The sequence below is a fragment of the Moschus berezovskii genome, chromosome 2 (assembly GCF_049115385.1).
Source record: "Moschus berezovskii isolate FMDL1 chromosome 2, NW_MosBer_1.0, whole genome shotgun sequence".
In the NCBI taxonomy this organism is placed as follows: Eukaryota; Metazoa; Chordata; class Mammalia; order Artiodactyla; family Moschidae; genus Moschus; species Moschus berezovskii.
This window is the reverse complement of record NC_142461.1, coordinates 6,821,438-6,838,813: the sequence shown is the minus strand read 5'-3', so window position 1 is coordinate 6,838,813 and position 17,376 is coordinate 6,821,438. Positions and strand designations below refer to the sequence as shown.

Here is a 17,376-nt window from a genome sequence, read left to right as displayed (position 1 = left end):
GTGGGGAAGTCAGTGGGGGAGGGAGGTCAGTGATGCCCAGGTCTGCTCTGCCGCATCCTCCTCTGCGACCTTGATGAAAGAGGCGGACGAAAGGATTCTCAGCCCTGCTGTCCCCACTTATCAAGCACATCTCCATTTCCAAGGATGCCAAACACAGAAGATTTTTAAACAAATACTGGGGCTTTCAAGTGCATGAGAGCATATTCTTCCTTCTCACATTTTATTGTACTATACAAACAAGAAGAACCGAAAAAATAAATACCACCACCTTCCCTCCCGCCACTTGGAGCTGGCCAGCTGTGTCCGTTTCTCCACATTCCCCACAGCTTCTTTCTCGTATATATAGGGTTTTTCCCAGAAAAGACTTCATCTTCCTGATTCTTCTTGGCTTCACGTAGGCCAAGAAAATGTGGCTGTGTTCCCTGAGCTCCTCCAGAGGAAGGAGGAGGACGAGGGAGGAGGGAGGAGGCCCATCTGGGATGCAGCTTCTGGACAGAGAACTCCCTGTGGTCGGTGGCCAGGGGTGACTTCCTGCCGGGTGAGTGGAGAAGTGTGTTACCGTCAGGAGGGAGTCTGGCTCCCAGCCCTGCCTCTGCCGGGAATGTGTTCTGTGACCTTGAGCAAGGGCCTGTACCCATTCTGAGCCTCAGCTTCCTCATCTATTAATGAGTGAAGTAACTGACCAGCAATTCCCAAAGTGCGTTCTGCAATAGGTATTCCTAGAGAAAAAGAGAGGAAGGGGAGGTTGGTCTGTGTTGTAATATGCTGGAAACGCCAGATGATGCAAAAGCCAGTGCGTTCTTTATTGTAATACTTCCTAGAGCCTTAGACACGTGGCCCCCAATCTGATGTTCCTCTGACAGCTGGACTTAAAAGTGTCCAGGAGCCCTTCCAAACTAGGGGGTCATCGTCATCACTATCATCTTAGCCCCTAAAGGTTGAGCATTTGACGTGCCCCAACCACCACACTGCGGTGCGCAGCTTAGCTCGGGGAATCCTCATGACAAACCTGTATTTTTTGAAGAGGGAAGCCGAGGCACAGAGAGGTCATGGGCTCACCTGAGGTCACACAGGAGGCTCAGACAAACCCAGACCGCCCATTCCTGGGGTCCCTGGCCCCACAGTGCTTGTGATGACCAGCTCTCACCTGGAAGGCTGTTTCCTGCCTCCGATATGTGGCTGATCCCAAATGCCCGCACGAGGACCCTGACTTGGGGAGTCAGAGGCCATGAAGGGGCCTGACCCCTGTCCACGTTGGGGGTACTCACTCGAGCACGTGGGGTGAGCCAAGTCCAAGGAAAGGTGAGGTGGCCCTGGGGCTCCTGGGCTTCAGGGACCGGCTCCCCGTCCTCCCGGGCCCCTCTGTGAGTGGCCGGCTGGCCCTTGACTGTGTCACATATCTACCAGGAGCTCAAGAGCACGGACATGAAGTACCGGAACCGCGTGCGCAGCCGCATCAGCAACCTCAAGGACCCCCGGAACCCCGGGCTGCGGCGGAACGTGCTCGGCGGGGCCATCTCCGCGGGGCTCATTGCCAAGATGACGGCGGAGGTGAGGGCGGGGCTGCGGCCCCTCCAGTCTTGCCCGAGTCTGAGAGGCAGAGGCTTGTGACGCGGCGATGAGCAAGGGGCTACCGTAGCTAGGGACTGTCTCGGACACCACATCCCTCAGGGCCTCTGGACGGCCAGAACAGTGAACACAGCTACCAGGTATCCAGCATTGCGCTCGTCGCTTCAGGCACATGGGCCGGTTTAGCTTCACAGCAACCGAGGTAGAGATGTTGATCATGTCCAGTCTTACAGGTGAGGACACTGAAGTTCAGAGGATTTAACTGATTCACCTGCGCACACAGCCAGAAAAGGGTGATGCCAGGAGCCAAACTGTTGAGCCTCAGGGCACCTGCTCCTCCCCACTTTGTTTGTTTCTGTTTTGGCTGCGCCGGGTCTTCCTCGCAGTGCAAAGGTGGCGCTCGGGCTGTTGCTCCATGGCGTGTGGGGTCTTCACCTGCATCCCCTGTGTGTTGTTCTTGTTCAGTCGCTCAGTCCTGTCTGACTCTTTGGGACCTCATGGACTGCAGCACGCCAGGCTTCCCTGTCCTTCACTGTCTCCCAGAGCTTGCTCAAACCACTGTCCATTGAGTCGGTGACACTATCCAACCATCTCATCCTCTCTTTCCCCCTTCTCCTCCTGCCTTCAATATTTCCCAGCATTGGGGTCTTTTCCAATGAGTGGGCTCATCGCATCAGGTGGCCAAAGTATTGGAGCTTCAGCTTCAGCATCAGTCCTTCCAGTGAACATTCAGGCTTGATTTCCTTGGTTGGATCTCCTTGCAGTCCAAGGTGATCTCAAGAGTCTTCTCCAAAACCAGAGTTCAAAAGCATCAATTCTTCGGCACTCAGCCTTCTTGATGGTCCAGCTCTTACATCCATACATGACTACTGGAAAAACCATAGCCTTGACTATATGGACCTTTGTTGGTAATGGCTCTGCTTTTTAATATGCTGTCTAGGTTGGTCATAGCTTTTCTTCCAAGGAGCAAGCGTCCCCCACATAGGAAGGCAGCTTCTTAACGACTTGACCACCAGGGAAGTTCCTCCTCCCTGCTTTGTGATCTGCCTCCCTCTTCTGCCTCGTTCAGTCCTACATCCCATTCCCCAGCTCTGGGCCCAAGCCTGAATCGGAGTCCCTGACTCTATGGAGCACAACAGACATGTATACAAATATGTTTCATATAGAGGTGGTGGCTGCTATGTTAGAGCCACTGTGGGAACTTAACAGGAGGGAAGGATTGACCCAGTGTGAAGGGGTCAGTAAGGGAAAGGAAAGGGAACAAGCCTGTTTGAGGGAGTATGTGCAGTGGTTAGAAGCTCGGGGGCTGCACCAAACTGCCGTGGTTTGACTTCTGCTTCTGCCACTTAGCTATGTGATCTTAGATCAGCCACTTAACCTCTCTATGCCTCAGTTTTCTTATCTGTAAATTGGGAATAGCAGCTATCTCATGAGGGACAGAATGAGTTAACACATATAAAGTGTTTAAAAGGTTAAGACAAGTAAAGCCCTCCCCAGAATTAGTATATGCTAGGCCCATTTGATGGACATGAGTTTGAGCATGCTCCAGGAGTTGGTGATAGCCAGGGAAGCCTGGCTTGCTGCATTCCATGGGGTCGCAAAGAGTCAGACACGACTGAGCGGCTGAAGTGAACTGAACTGAGGCCCATTCACCAGCCAGTTCATGTAACCCTCATCACAGTGAAATATTATCCCCACTTTATGGCTGAGAAAACTGAGGCCACACTCCACTCATAAGCGATAATGAGGATTTGATCCCAGATCTGTTTATTTCAGAGTCTGTCTCGGAAAGACCTTTGCACACCCTCAGGTATGAGTGGCTCTTTGCTGCCAGCACTCAGGGGATTCCCTGAAAGCACACAGTGACAGCATAGCTGAAGTGCCACTAAATCCGAGAGGCCCAGAGAAGGGGCAGAGACATGTCTTGGAGCCTGGATGCGCCTCTGTGTGTGGTGTGTGAGATGCAGTGCGTGTGTGTGGTGTGTGTGAGGCAGTATATGTGTGTGTGGTGTGTGAGATGCAGTGGGTGTGTGGTGTGTGTGAGGCAGTATATGTGTGTGTGGTGTGTGTAGTTAGTGTGTAGTGTGCGTCGGTGTGTGATGTCTGTGTTATATAACATGTGCTTGCTCAGTTGCTTCAGTCGTGTCTGACTCTTTGCAACCCCATGGACCGTAGCCCACCAGGCTCCTCTGTCCATGGAATTCTCCAGACAACAATATTGAAGTGGGTTTCCATACCCTCCTGCAGGAGATCTTCCCGACCCAGGGATCCAACCTGAGTCTCCTGCATTGCAAGCAGATTCTTTACCACTAGCGCCACCTAGGAAGCCCCGTGTAATGTGTATGCATACATTTTTCTGAGAATTGGGTTCACTGCTTTCCTCAAATACCCACAACAACAAAAAGCCCTGAAAGTGAAAGTTGCTCAGTCGTGTCTGACTCTTTGTGACCCCATGGACTATACAGTCTATGGAATTCTCCATGCCAGAATACCGGAGTGGGTAGTGTTTCCCTTCTCCAGGGGATCTTCCCAACCCAGGAACTGAACCCAGGTCTCCCGCATTGCAGGAGATTCTTTACCAGCTGAGCCACCAGGGAAGCCCCCCCAACCCCAGCTTTAGGATAAAAATGGGAAATCTGGCACAGGTGAACAAGAATTGACTTTTTGCTTAATTTAAAATATCTGATCTTTTAGGCGACTAACAACATACACCCAGGGTTACACATGCAACTTGGCTCAAGAGTACCCGCTTTCCTCGTGAGGTGGCGCTGCAGCTTAGATGGAACTCAGCCTGCGTTTCTGTCTCTCTCACTCTGCAGCTCTGGGTCCCTTTGCCTCTGTGTGCCTGTGTGTCATAGGAATGCCATCATCAGAGTGTCTTATGGGCGGTTGAAGAGACATTGGGAAACCAGGCGCTGGAGAACCAATAGCAAGATGTAGACATGAGTGTGAGCCAACCTGGCAAGTTCCCAGAAGCCGGAGGCTGGAACAGAGCTGGGGGCCTGAATTAGGACAAAGGCCCCAGAAGTCTCAGCAAAGTAACCAGCCAACTCTGGCCCCATCCAAGGACTATTCACTAGAACAGGGCAAGAGAATCAGGTGATCAACAGGGCCAAGAAGAGGCTGACCAGGCCAAGGACAGCAAGCCAGGACCACACCAGGCCTCCCCAGGGATTGCCAGTGGCAGCCGCTGAAGGGCCCCCGCCAGCACTCAGGCATCAGAGGTCCAGGGGGCCGCCTTCTTGGGGTCAGCTTCTACTCTAGGCAGGAAAAATGAATGAAGTTGCTCAGTCGTGTCCGACTCTTTGTGACCCGATGGACTGTGGCCAACCAGGCTTCACTGTCCAGGGGATTCTCCAGGCAAGAGTACTGGAGTGGATTGCCATTTCCTTCTCCAGGGGATCTTCCCGACCCAGGGATCGAATCCGGGTCTCCTGCATTGTAGGCAAACGCTTTACCGTCTGAGCCACCAGGGAAGTCTTAGGCAGGAAATTTCTATAAGAAATATAGGATTGGGGCTTCGCTGGTGGCTCAGCAGTAAAGATTCCGCCAGCAATGCAGAAGTCATGGGTTTGATCCCTAATCCGGGAAGCTCCCCCATGCTGAGGAGCAGCCAAGCCCGTGGGCCACAACTATTGGGCCTGTGCCCTAGGGCCCACGGTCTGCGACAAGAGAAGCCACTGCAATGAGAAGCCCAGGCACCGCAACGGGAGAGTAGCCCTCACTCACCACAACCAGAGAAAAGCCTCGTAACAATGAAGACCTAGCACAGCCAAACTAATAAGAATGAAATACAGAACCACTTTTGCTCCAATAAGAAAAATAACAGCTTGGACTACAAAGAAAGCTGAGCACCGAGGAACTGATGCTTCTGAACTGTGGTGTTGGAGAAGACTCTTGAGAGTCCCTTGGACTGCAAGGAGATCCAACCAGTCCATCCTAAAGGAGATCAGTCCTGGGTGTTCATTGGAAGGACTGATGCTGAAGCTGAAACTCCAACAATTTGGCCACCTGATGCGAAGAACTGACTCATTTGAAAAGACCCTGATGCTGGGAAAGATTGAGGGCAGGAGGAGAGGACGACAGAGGAGGACATGGTTGGATGGCATCACCAACTTGATGGACATGAGTTTGAGTGAACTCCGGGAGTTGGTGATGGACAGGGAGGTCTGGCGTGCTGCAGTCCCTGGTGTTGCAAAGAGTCGGACACGACTGAGCAACTGAACTCAACAGGACCATTTTTGCTCCAATAAGAAAAATAAGAGCTTGGGGTTGGGCTGCCTGCTATGCTGGGGCTCAGGAGACAGGGGCTCCCATCAGACAGAGCCTGGCGGAGCGGATGCAGTAGGTGTGACTGGCCATCCCTCTCGGCCTCCTGGGTCTCCCTGACTCCCTTTCTGTGTCTCTTTCCTGGTCCACTTGAGGCCTCATGCTTCCTCCTTCTGGCTTTTCCTCTCACACGCAGGTGATTCAGAGAATGGGGTGGATTCTGAGATATCCATTAGAACTGTTGAGTGAATACGTTGAAAGCCTGCAAGGAGAAGGGTTTTGTCTGTTCCCAGCATCAAGGCCAGTGTCTGCTTTGTCTTAAGTGCTCAACAAATATGTTTCAGATTCACCTTGTACATGATGTGAAGATCCAGTGTCATCGCTTACTTTCCTCATTTTCAACCTTATTTTTTATTTTACTACACTGACTCCGTGTGTCTTTGATGTGCTTCCTAAATAAGGCAGGCAAAGATAGGTAAATGGATTGGTGAGTGGGCAGATTTTTTTTTTCCGTCCTCTCTCTCGCTCTCTTTTTTAATTGAAGTATAGTTGATTTCCTGTTGTGTTTCTTAGCTTGAACAGTCTGACCCTAGCCTGGTCTCCCACATTCCTCACCTTGAACCCACCCCAGATACCCTTCCCCAAACATGTTAGTCTTGTCCTCTGATCTCTCACATCTATTATTCTCTTCCTCTGGAATGTGCCCTGCCCCTTAGGAAGTTGTGCTTATCTTTCAAGTCTGGTGAAGGTGTCAGTTTCTTTAATGAGCCTCCCTGCCCCCAGGCAGTTAGCCACTAGTCAGGCTTTCCCTGCACTTTGCAGACCTTTGCTTTAGTTCCAAAGACCCTGATGCTGGGAAAGCTTGAGGGCAGGAGGAGAAGCGGGTGACAGAGGATGACATGGTTGGATGGCATCACCGACTCAATGGATAAGTCTGAGCCAACTCCAGAAATAGTGAAGGACAGGGAAGCCTGGTGTTCTTCAGTCCATGGGGTCGCAGAGTCAGACACCACTGAGCGACGGAACAACAACACTGTCTTGCAATCTCAGGTGAATGCTTGGCTCTTCGACTAGATATCATTACCTGGAGATGGGAACCAAATCATATCTTAGTCCATAAGGCTCAGAGGCAGTGGTAGACTGTCCTTGCCTACCAGCTCCAGAGAGATCATTGTGTGTAGCTATTCCCAACTCTGCGTTCAGTTACATCATATTAGTAGCTTGAAAGGCTGTGGTGGGATTATTTACACCATGGAAATTGGTAGATGCTACAAATCAGCCACCCGCTGTGGCCAAAGCCAGTTTACCAGCACAGTTAGTGCTATGAAAGGCATTCAAGAGATTGATATCCAATACACTTTGAAAGAACAAATATATTATGCTCTGGAAAGTCTCCCAACATTAAAGTCAGCTGCTTTTTGCTTATATAGCCTGGGGTTGACTTGTGGGCTTTCCCAGTGGCTCAGCAGTAAAGAATCCACCTGCAGTGCAGGAGCTGCAGGAACCGTGGGTTCCATCCCTGGGTTGGAAAGATCCTCTGGAGAAGGGAATGCAACCCATTCCAGTTTTCTCACCTTGGAAATCCTATGGACAGAGGAGCCTGGCAGACTATGGTCTGTGGGGTCTCAAAAGAGTCGGATACAGCTGAGCATGATGACTTGTTTTGTATATACCCCTGCCATTGGTTACGCAGTAGGAGTTAAGCATTTGTGTACACAGGATAACTTGGGGGCACCAGTAAAAATGCATATTCCTGGGCCTGCCCTTAGAGTTTTGGATTCATAGGAATCTGCATTTTATCAGGAAACACAATTGGTTATAATGCAGAAATCAGCACACAAAAATTGTTTGATCTTTGGGCCAACTATGGTCTCCACGGTTTAAGGGGTCAGGCTAAATGGTAGTAATTAAAATGTTTAGCCAGTACCAGATCCTCTTTTTTTTAATTTGGTAAATGCCACAAGGTGTGTAGGATCTCAGCTCTCCGACCAAGGACTGAACCTTGTCCACAGCAGTGAAAGCACCAAGTCCTAACCACTGGACCACCAAGGTACTCCCCAGATTCTCTTTTAACATTAGGTTCAGGGAATTCCCTGGCAGTCCAGTGGTTAGGACTCCATTCTTCCATTTCAGGGAGCATGGGTTCCATCCCTGGGCAGGGAACTAAGATTCTGCATGCTATGTGCCGAAGCAAAAAAAAAAAAAAAAATTAGCTTCAGCCATCTTCCTCCCCATAAACCGAGGCTAACTAGAGCTCTCTCCAGATTGAGTATCCCCCTCTCTTCTGGAAGAAGGTCAAGGCAAGTCAGATATCTAGGGAGATAGGCAAAACAAAAGGGGAGGGCCTGGATAATGCAGAGACTGGGTGCCTACAGGGAGCTGACAGGAGATGGGAGGCTCTATTCTATAGGAACTTATAGAAAAAGATGTTCCATGATGCAGTCACAGGTGAGCAGTCAGTGGTGTGAACCTCAGGAGCCTCAGGTCCCTCTTGGGTGGGGTAGCCGCAGTAAGTTGTAGAGAGTTGAGGCCAAGGTTCCCACCAGGCAGGATGGCCAGGCTGAACAGTGATCACAGCTCAGACAGGCAGTGGGTCAAGTCCAGCCCAGAAGGAAAAGGGGAACATCACAGATCACGGGGTCAGTGTCAAATAAGCTTCAGCAGGAAGGTTCAGGCAGGTTCCCGAGGTCCTTGGCAGGCGCCGTGAGCGCCAGAGCAGAGGAAATGCACACGAGATTGTTGACTCTGCGCGGATGCTGTCGGTCGTGTGCTCTCCTGTACTTGCCCTACTGTATTTGGCCTGGTCAGAGCCCCGGGGTTTGACCTGCCACCCAGAGGCAGAACGGGGACTCCTCTGGTAAAGCCTTGCCCCAGCCGGGACAGGGTCAGGCTTCCCTCCAGTCCAGAATGTCCCCCTTCCTCTGTTCAAGCTCCCTGAAACCCAGGTGTGGGGTAGGGCTCGTGGGGGCTCCCTAGCCCTGAAGGGCAGACTCCTTTTTCTCCAGGAAATGGCCAGTGATGAGCTGAGGGAACTGAGGAATGCCATGACCCAAGAGGCCATCCGTGAGCACCAGATGGCCAAGACAGGTGGCACCACCACCGACCTCTTCCAGTGCAGCAAATGCAAGAAGAAGAACTGCACCTATAACCAGGTATGGCATGGGGGTGGGGGACCAGGAAGAGCTGAGGGACAAGCCAGCAGGGAGAAGGGGCTACAACTCTAGGCTGCGGAGAGGGGCACGTCTTGGTTCACCAGCATGATACATCTGCGGCTTCTAGAAATGATGCACAGAGAAGCACCCAGATCTGTGTGAGGTGTGACCAGATCTGTCCTGCAGCCAGCATAAGAAGGACCAGACCTACAGAGGGCATAGAACTTCTGCAGAGTCAGAGGTGGTTGGAAGAGAACTTGGCAATAAAAACTCTGCTTCCTCACTTCACACACAGGGATACTGAGGTCCAGAGGGGACAGGCTTTGTCTAAAGCGGCAAAGACGGTTAGTGGCAGAGAGAATAATAAGCCCAGATCCAGACCTTTCTGTCTCCAGTCCAGCCAACTTGGTGGCAGAGCCTAAGGGACTGAGCCCTGAGTCCTGAGGGTGAAGACCACTGCCCTGGCCTGGCCTCCTGTTTCTGGGTTATACATGTTATGCCCTTGAGGCATCAATATTCTTGGATTTGGATTAGTGCTCTGTTATTCTAGAACTCTATTCATTCCTGTATCTGCTTGTCAGGCAAGCACCTTGCCCCTGGGGACGTGTGGCTGCAGCAGAAATAGAGTAGTCAGCCCTGCCTTCCAGGAGTCCCTGGGAGAATTCCCATGCAGGAATCCAAAGGTGTGTGTGCAGGTTCCTGCTCTCTGCAGAGTTCTGTCTCCTGGGGTGTCATTGCTCACAGTGACAAGGCCGTGCTGTGCTGTGTCCTCCTGGCCCGCAGCTGGGCACACTCATTAGCCAGGGGACTCCCTCCCACCCCACAGACACCAGCTGACACCATTCACAGCTGAGAGTCTGCAAAGCCACAACTTGCTACATGTCATGGCCATCCAGGGTGGGCTGCAGAAAATCAGAACAGCAGTTGTTAAATCCAGAAATGCCCGGGATTTGCTGGGGCAGACCTGGTTTCTGCACCTGAACGATCTAGTTAAGGGGATTAGAAACCAGAAAACAACACCAAATATCCCCCATGACCTTCAAATCCTCTTTCCTCTCTGGGCTTCCGTTCTTCCACCTGTAAAATGAAGAAGAAACGGAATGATCCCTAAGAGTGCTTCCAGCTCACTCAGTTCTGATCAGAGAGGTACACCCAATAGGATGTGTTCATTTTTCCTGTAGGAGATGAGTCTTGAAGCAAGAGAAGAGAGATCAGTCAGTTCAGAAGGATCAACAAGAAGAGTGCAGAGGTCAGGCTGAGCCAGTGAGATACCGGAAGGGAGCCAATGGGCCTGCGAGGAGACAGGAAAACATATGCACACACAATGGAGTGCTCAGTGACGAGGGCACTGCCAGAGTGGAGTGGGAATAACGGTGCCAGCCTCTGCGATTTGACCTACTTCTACAGTGGGAGCCATGGCAGGTCCGAGAGCAGCGGGGGTGACTTCACGAGTGGTCCCGCTCTCTTCTCTCAGGTGCAGACACGCAGCGCTGATGAGCCCATGACGACCTTTGTCTTATGCAACGAGTGTGGCAATCGCTGGAAGGTCTGTACGGCTGTATCGTTCTTCCTCCCCTGTCATCCTCAGGTGCTGCCCCACTTAAGGAGTAGTAGGCCCACAGCCCCAAATGGGGGCCAGCGGGGGCGGGTTTGCCAGCCTGCACAGAGCCGGTCTGCAGAGCTGGAGACGGTGGTGCACTGCTGGGAAGGCACGGCCAGAGGACACGTGTGCGTGCATGTTTTTGTTTTGGAAAGCACCCAGCTGGGGTGGGGACAGCAGCCGGTGTTTCATCACAGGATGGGCAAGTCTGTCATTTGAACACAGATGGAATCAGCCTCCTGAGATCCCCAGGGTGGGGGGTGGGGAGGGGTAGGAAAAACAATAGCCCTCTGCACTTGGACCACACCTCTCTGCAAAGTGCTTCCCCAGATGCTATTTCCTCTGAGCCTGTCACAGCCAGGGAGGTGGGGACGACTGAGCCCTGACAAACGGGCACTGCTCTCAAGTGCACCCAGGTCGTCCTCCCCTCCTAAGGCAGCTCTGGAAAAGCCTTGTTATCCCAGGCTGTAACCCAGGCAGCCCCAGCTCCCGCAAAAGCGGCAGTTTTGTTTTCAGGCGTGGGAGCGAAGCAAAGGCTGCTCTTGGAGTGCTCCTTCCTGCCTCGTCTTCTGAACCCCCTGAGTGTGGTCACATGATTAATGTCCCCTTCCAGTGCCATCTGATTTGCATGTGTGCTGTGTGATGTCTGGGTCACCAGGCAGCCGGCAGGGTGCTTCAAAAGTTGTAAGGTACTTAGCGAGGACTGAGCGTGAGACTGGGAGTCAGGAGCCCTGGTTTCCCGTCTCCACTCTGCCCTACTTGCTGTGTGACCCTGAGCATGTCACCCGCCTCCCTGAGCTAAAGGGTGATGCTAACGCTTTTCTCCCGGGATGATTATGAAGACTATTACATACGCACACATGCTTTGCAACAACTATGAGAAATGTTCCTTCATAATATTCCTCTCACTTTCAGATGAGGAAATTGAGCTACTGAAATGGTTAACGAGCGTAAAGTCTCGGAGTTTGGAGCACGGAAAGACAGTGCTCCAAATTCCTGATCGATTGACCTTTCTATGACTTTATGAAGGGCCTTGATGGCCCTGGGGCCTCATAAGAACTGCCCTGTTTTTCAGGGTAAAAATCAGATAATTATGTATTTTCTTCTTTCATTCGCCTGTTGAGCACTTAAGAGGTGAAGCCAGGATAATGGCCTACTGGTTTCAAGTGGGCTTGGGTATCAGGCTCAAATCCTAGCTTTATCACTCACAAAGTGACTTTGCCAAGTGCCCTGAACTCTCTAGGCCTGGATTTCCTCATCTATAAAATAAGGGTAGGAATATAGCCCACAGAGCTATTTTGAGGATTAGAGAAGGTAATACATGTAAAAAATAAACAGAGCCTCTGACAGCTCAAATAGGTATCTTTGTCAGGTTAGGGAAGGGTGTTCTTCCTCCAGATAGATGTAGCCTCGCACTTGGGAAACAGCAGGGATGGGGTTTCAGCCCCAAGCTGCCCCTGTGGGGAGGCTGTCTTGTGGAGTGAACAACCTGTACAACCACACAAAAAAGTCCTGAGCACGTATGTGCCTGGTACGTAGAAACCACCATTCTTATTAGTCTCAGTTGTTACCTGGTAGTATTATGGGAGCTTACAAGTCATTTAACTTGTCTGAACTGCTGCTTTCCCCACGAAAATGCAAGTATTATAATGGTGCTTATCTCACAGGGTAACTATGAGGAGGAAATGAGTTGATATATGTTAATACTGCTTAGCCCAGAGTAAGTGCTCAATAAACGGTAGCTTTTATGAGTGTTACTTTTGGGCAAAAGACATTCTACATGCTCCAAACCCAGCTCCTCCTCCCTGATTCCCAGAGAGAAACTGGCATTTGGAAGTGGGAGAGGCAGGTCCCACTAGAGGTGGCAGCTGTGTGGCTTCGGACAAATTTCCAGGTAGCATCCGCTGCCATGTGGGAGGCCTACTGTCTAACCAAGCTCTGAGTAATAATCATGGTGATGTTTCTGACCATAAATGGAGAGCCCGCCACATGTCCAGCATCAAATTTCCACTCATTGCTTGATTATCTTTTTCTGCATGGATCGGCATTATGATCCCATTTTACAGATGAGTGATTTGTAGCGGGGATCTGGACTGCTTTGTGTGGCTCCAGGCTTCCCAGGTGGCTCAGTGGTAAAGAATCTGCCTGCCAGCGCAGGAGACGCAGGTTCGATCTCTGGGCTGGGAAAATCCCCTGAGGAAGAAATGGCAACCCACTCCAGTATTTTTGCCTGAGAAACCCCATGGACAGAGGAGCCTGGTGGGCCACAGTCTACAGGGTCACAAAGAGTCGGACACGACTGGTGAATGAGCACAATCCTGCGTGGCTCCAGACCCCACCTTCCCTTTCACATCCCCTCCACGTGCCCTTACCCTCTTTGAGTGTGCAAAGAAAGTTCTAAAACACTGTTGCCTTCTTGGTTTTGTAGTTCTGCTGACAGAACCACCAACCAGGATTTCAGTGAACAAGGTGAGGAAGAACAAGGAGAAAGCGCCAAGCCCTTCGTAAACTGGAGAAAAATAAAAATCAAAATGAAGAGAAAGGCTGAACTCTGAATGGGGCATTAGGGATCACAGGGCGAATTCTTTTGCAAATTAATAATCATTTATCAACAGGGATGGGCTTCCCAGGTGGCTCAGTAGATAAAGAATCCTCCTTTCGATGAGACACGGGTTCGATCCCTGGGTCAGGAAGATCCGCTGGAGGAGGAAATGGCAACCCACTCCATTCTTGCCTGGAAAATTCCAAGGATAGAGGAGCCTGGTGCGCTTCAGTCTATGGGGTCGCAAAGTGTCGGACACAACTAAGCACAGTACAGCAGCAGCACATTGAAAGGCATTGACTAATGGCGGGGGGTGCTAATTGGGTGTGATTCTAAGTCCATGTGGACAGACCTCTTGCAGAAACTCAAGACTTCAGAGCCCCAGAGCTAAGGTGCAGTATCTTTGATAGTATCTGGCAGACCTTTGCTTTGAGTCCCTTCCCTCACATCTGAATCTCTCAGCCTTTTCTGAGTTGAAAAATACCAGACTGACTCAGATCTTACCCACTCAACTGTGAGTCCCACATGCGAAACAGTCGGCACACGGCATCAGATTTGGCTACTGCAGGCATGACTTCCACTCCATGTAGGAGGATCTCTTCCCTGCCCCTCATCTCTTCTCAGACTCTCGCTTCTTCCCTGTTCCTAGCTGATCTGGGGGCAGGGCTCCAGGACTCCAGACCTGGTCCCTCTAGGCAGGCCACACATCATCTTGAGCTCAGGGCTTCTGAGTGAAGGAGTGGTGCCTGAGTTTGGTGGCCCCTGGGAGATCCCGAGCCTTGGAACCTGTCCAGGCCCAGGCAATGCGTTCCTCACAGCTCTGTTGTGGCCTGAGCTACAGAGGAAGTCTGCAGGGCACAAGGCCCCTATTGTGCTTCTCCCACGATGAAGCTGGCTTGCTTTTTAAGCCAATAGGAAACTTTAGGCAAAGATGGAACCTTCTGAAAAAGCCCTGAGAGCAGGTCTGGTGCATCTGTCCTGAGTCTCAGTCTCTGACTGTCCCTAGCCTTCCAGCAGCCCTAGGCTGAGCCTCCTGGACACTTGTTTCCTGAAACAGCTAACTTGCAAGAGCTTATGAAACAAAATGAGGCTTCCCGGGTGGTAAAGAATCCACCTGCAAATGCAGGAGACGCGGGTTCGATCCCTGGGGTCAGGAAGATCCTCTGGAGAAGGAAATGGCAGTCCACTCCAGTATTCTTGCCTGGAGAATCCCATGGACAGAGGAGCCTGGCGGGCCATAGTCCCTGGGGTCGCAAAAAGTAGGACAGGACTTAACGACTGAGCACGCAGGAGCTTGTGAACTCCTGGGAGCTTGGGCAAGTCCCTTAACCTCTCTGAGTCATTTATTTACTCATTAAAAATGGGAGTGGTCCTGGTGCCTGCTTCATAGCATTTCCATCTGCCTTGGGGCTTACTCTTAGGGCAGCTTTTTTGGGGTAACTTCAGCCCACGTTTCTTATGTGCCCTGGCATCATCTACTCTGGAATTTGTTATCACTTTCCTCTTTATATCCAACCACCTCTTCCTATAGATGAAGCCTGTAAATAAACTGTGTACAGAAACCTGCCACCATCTCCAGCTTTTCAGCAGTCAGATGTGGGATGGGTCCTTTGGGAAGATGGAAAATTGACTCACAGAAGATACAAAACCCAGAGCTCATAAATATCAGATCCAAGACTGAAACTCTGGTCTTCTGCTTCCTGTCACTGTGCTCGAGGCTGTGAGAGATGCAGGGCCAAACACGGTCCTCTGCCTCTGCCTTCCAGAACCCTCAGCCTGGCAGGGAAAGAAACCCACAGGTGCAGACTCCTCACCAGATGGGATGATGGCATGTGATACAGGCCTGAGGTGTGAATATTACCTGCAGGAAGGCAGAGGGGCGTGGCTTAAGATACCCAGGTACTTCTTCAACTGTAGTAAGGGTGGGAATCCCCTGAGCATCATGTTAAAATGCAGATATTCTGATTCAGGAGGTCTGGGGTGGGGCCTGAGACATTTTTTCATTTCCAATAAGCTCCCAGGTGATTCCAATGCTGCTGACCCACAGACCACACTCTGAGTAGTCATGGTTGAGACATCTAGACTTTTCTCTGCAATATCTAAGCCTCCCTCCAAATGTCTAGAAATCAAAAGCAGAGGGCTTCCCTGGTGGCTCAGTGGTAAAGAACCTGCCTGCCAGTGCAAGAGACATGGGTTCGATCCCTTAGGTTTGATCCCTGAGTTGGGAAGGCTCCACATGCCACGGAGCAGCTAAGCCTGGGTGCCACAACTATGGAGCTCCTGTGCCCAGCTACTGAAGCCCAGGAGCCCTGGAGCTGGGGCTGCGCAACAAGAGAAGCCACCGCAAGGAGAGCCCCGCACACTGCGTCTAGAGAGGAGCGCCCGCTCTCCGAGAGTGAAGCCTGCGCAGCAAGAAGACCCAGCACAGCCGACATAAAGCAAGAAAAGCCCACGCGCCGCAACAGCGGCCCCCACTCACCAAAATAAAAGCCCACGCGCCGCAACAGCGGCCCCCACTCACTAAAGTAAAGAAAAGCCCACGTGCCGCAACAGCGGCCTCCACTCACCACAACTAGAGAAAGACTGAGCAGAGTAACAAAGACCCAGTGCGGCCAACAATAAAAATACACAAATTGTTTTAATACAGAATTTAAAAGAACAGCAGGCAAGGGGATACTCAATGGATGACGGAAGTACGTCAAAAGGACACAGAAATCACCTGGTCAAGGCTCCTGTTGGGAAAATAAGGCCTCAGTAGATCACCCCTATTTCTGCTTCATTGACTATGCCAAAGCCTTTGACTGTGTGGATCACAATAAATTGTGGAACATTCTGAAAGAGATGGGAATCCCAGACCACCTGACCTGCCTCTTGAGAAACCTGTATGCAGGTCAGGAAGCAACAGTTAGAACTGGAACAACAGACTGGTTCCAAATAGGAAAAGGTGTACGTCAAGGTTGTATATTGTCACCTTGCTTATTTAACTTATATGCAGAGTACATCATGAGGAACGCTGGGCTGGAAGAAGCACAAGCTGGAATCAAGATTGCTGGGAGAAGTATCAATAACCTCAGATATGCAGATGACACTACCCTTATGGCAGAAAGTGAAGAGGAACTCAAAAGCCTCTTGATGAAAGTGAAAGAGGAGTGAAAAGGTTGGCTTGAAGCTCAACATTCAGAAAACAAAGATCATGGCATCTGGTCCCATCACTTCATGGGAAATAGATGGAAAAACAGTGGAAACAGTGTCAGACTTTATATTTTTGGGCTCCAAAATCACTGCGGATGCTGACTGCAGCCATGAAATTAAAAGACGCTTGCTCCTTGGAAGGAAAGTTATGACCAACCTTGATAGTATATTAAAAAGCAGAGACATTACTTTGCCAACCAAGGTCCGTCTAGTCAAGGCAATGGTTTTTCCCGTGGTCATGTATGGATGTGAGAGTTGGACTGTGAAGAAAGCTGATCGCCGAAGAATCGATGCTTTTGAACTGTGGTGTTGGAGAAGACTCTTGAGAGTCCCTTATACTGCAAGGAGATCCAACCAGTCCATTCTAAAGGAGATCAATCCTGGATGTTCATTGGAGGGACTAATGCTAAAGCTGAAACTGCAATACTTTGGCCACCTCATGTGACGAGTTGACTCACTGGAAAAGACTCTGATGCTGGGAAAGGTTGGGGGCGGGAGGAGAAGGGGATGACGTAGAATGAGATGGCTGGATGGCATCACCGACTCTGTGGACATGAGTTTGAGTGTACTCCGGGAGTTGGTGATGGACAGGGAGGCCTGGTGTGCTGTGATTCATGGGGTCCCGGAGAGTCGGACATGACTGAGCGACTGAACTGAACTGAACTGAGATCACCCCTCCCCAAAATGGATTAAACAACAACAAAAAATGCAGAACAGAGTATCAACCACTATTAATACAATAATGTCAATAAATGTTACTTGGGGACTATTTAAAGATGGCAGCCTGGGCGATCTTCAGTACTCACTTCTCCATCTGAATATCCATTGTGCTTCTGGCGTCACAGGGATTTACAGCAAAGGAAAAAACACAAAACTGAATCTCCACTCTCAGTGACCTTACTGTTTACAAAGGAGGTGAGTCAGAGTAAACAGCAGAACAAATTGTCTCCAGTTCCCACATCTATACAGTTCACATCTCCGTTCACAAGAGGACACAGAAAAGCATGAATAGGCCTCAGACTGTCGGTCAGCAGGCATCAGGACCTTCCCAA

General features: G+C 50.7%; 1 protein-coding gene across 1 annotated transcript in view; it reads left to right on the top strand.

The window, feature by feature from the left end:
• Window positions 1-16,505, top strand: part of TCEA3 (transcription elongation factor A3) — a 51,896-nt gene extending 35,391 nt beyond the window's left edge. The window contains exons 8-11 of the mRNA XM_088843467.1: window positions 1,402-1,551; window positions 8,844-8,990; window positions 10,465-10,536; window positions 13,019-16,505. Of these exons, the coding sequence (XP_088699593.1) occupies window positions 1,402-1,551; window positions 8,844-8,990; window positions 10,465-10,536; window positions 13,019-13,027 (378 nt within the window). The 3' untranslated portion in view covers window positions 13,028-16,505. The remainder of the gene's footprint in view (window positions 1-1,401; window positions 1,552-8,843; window positions 8,991-10,464; window positions 10,537-13,018) is intronic.
• The last annotated feature ends 871 nt before the right edge of the window (window positions 16,506-17,376 follow it).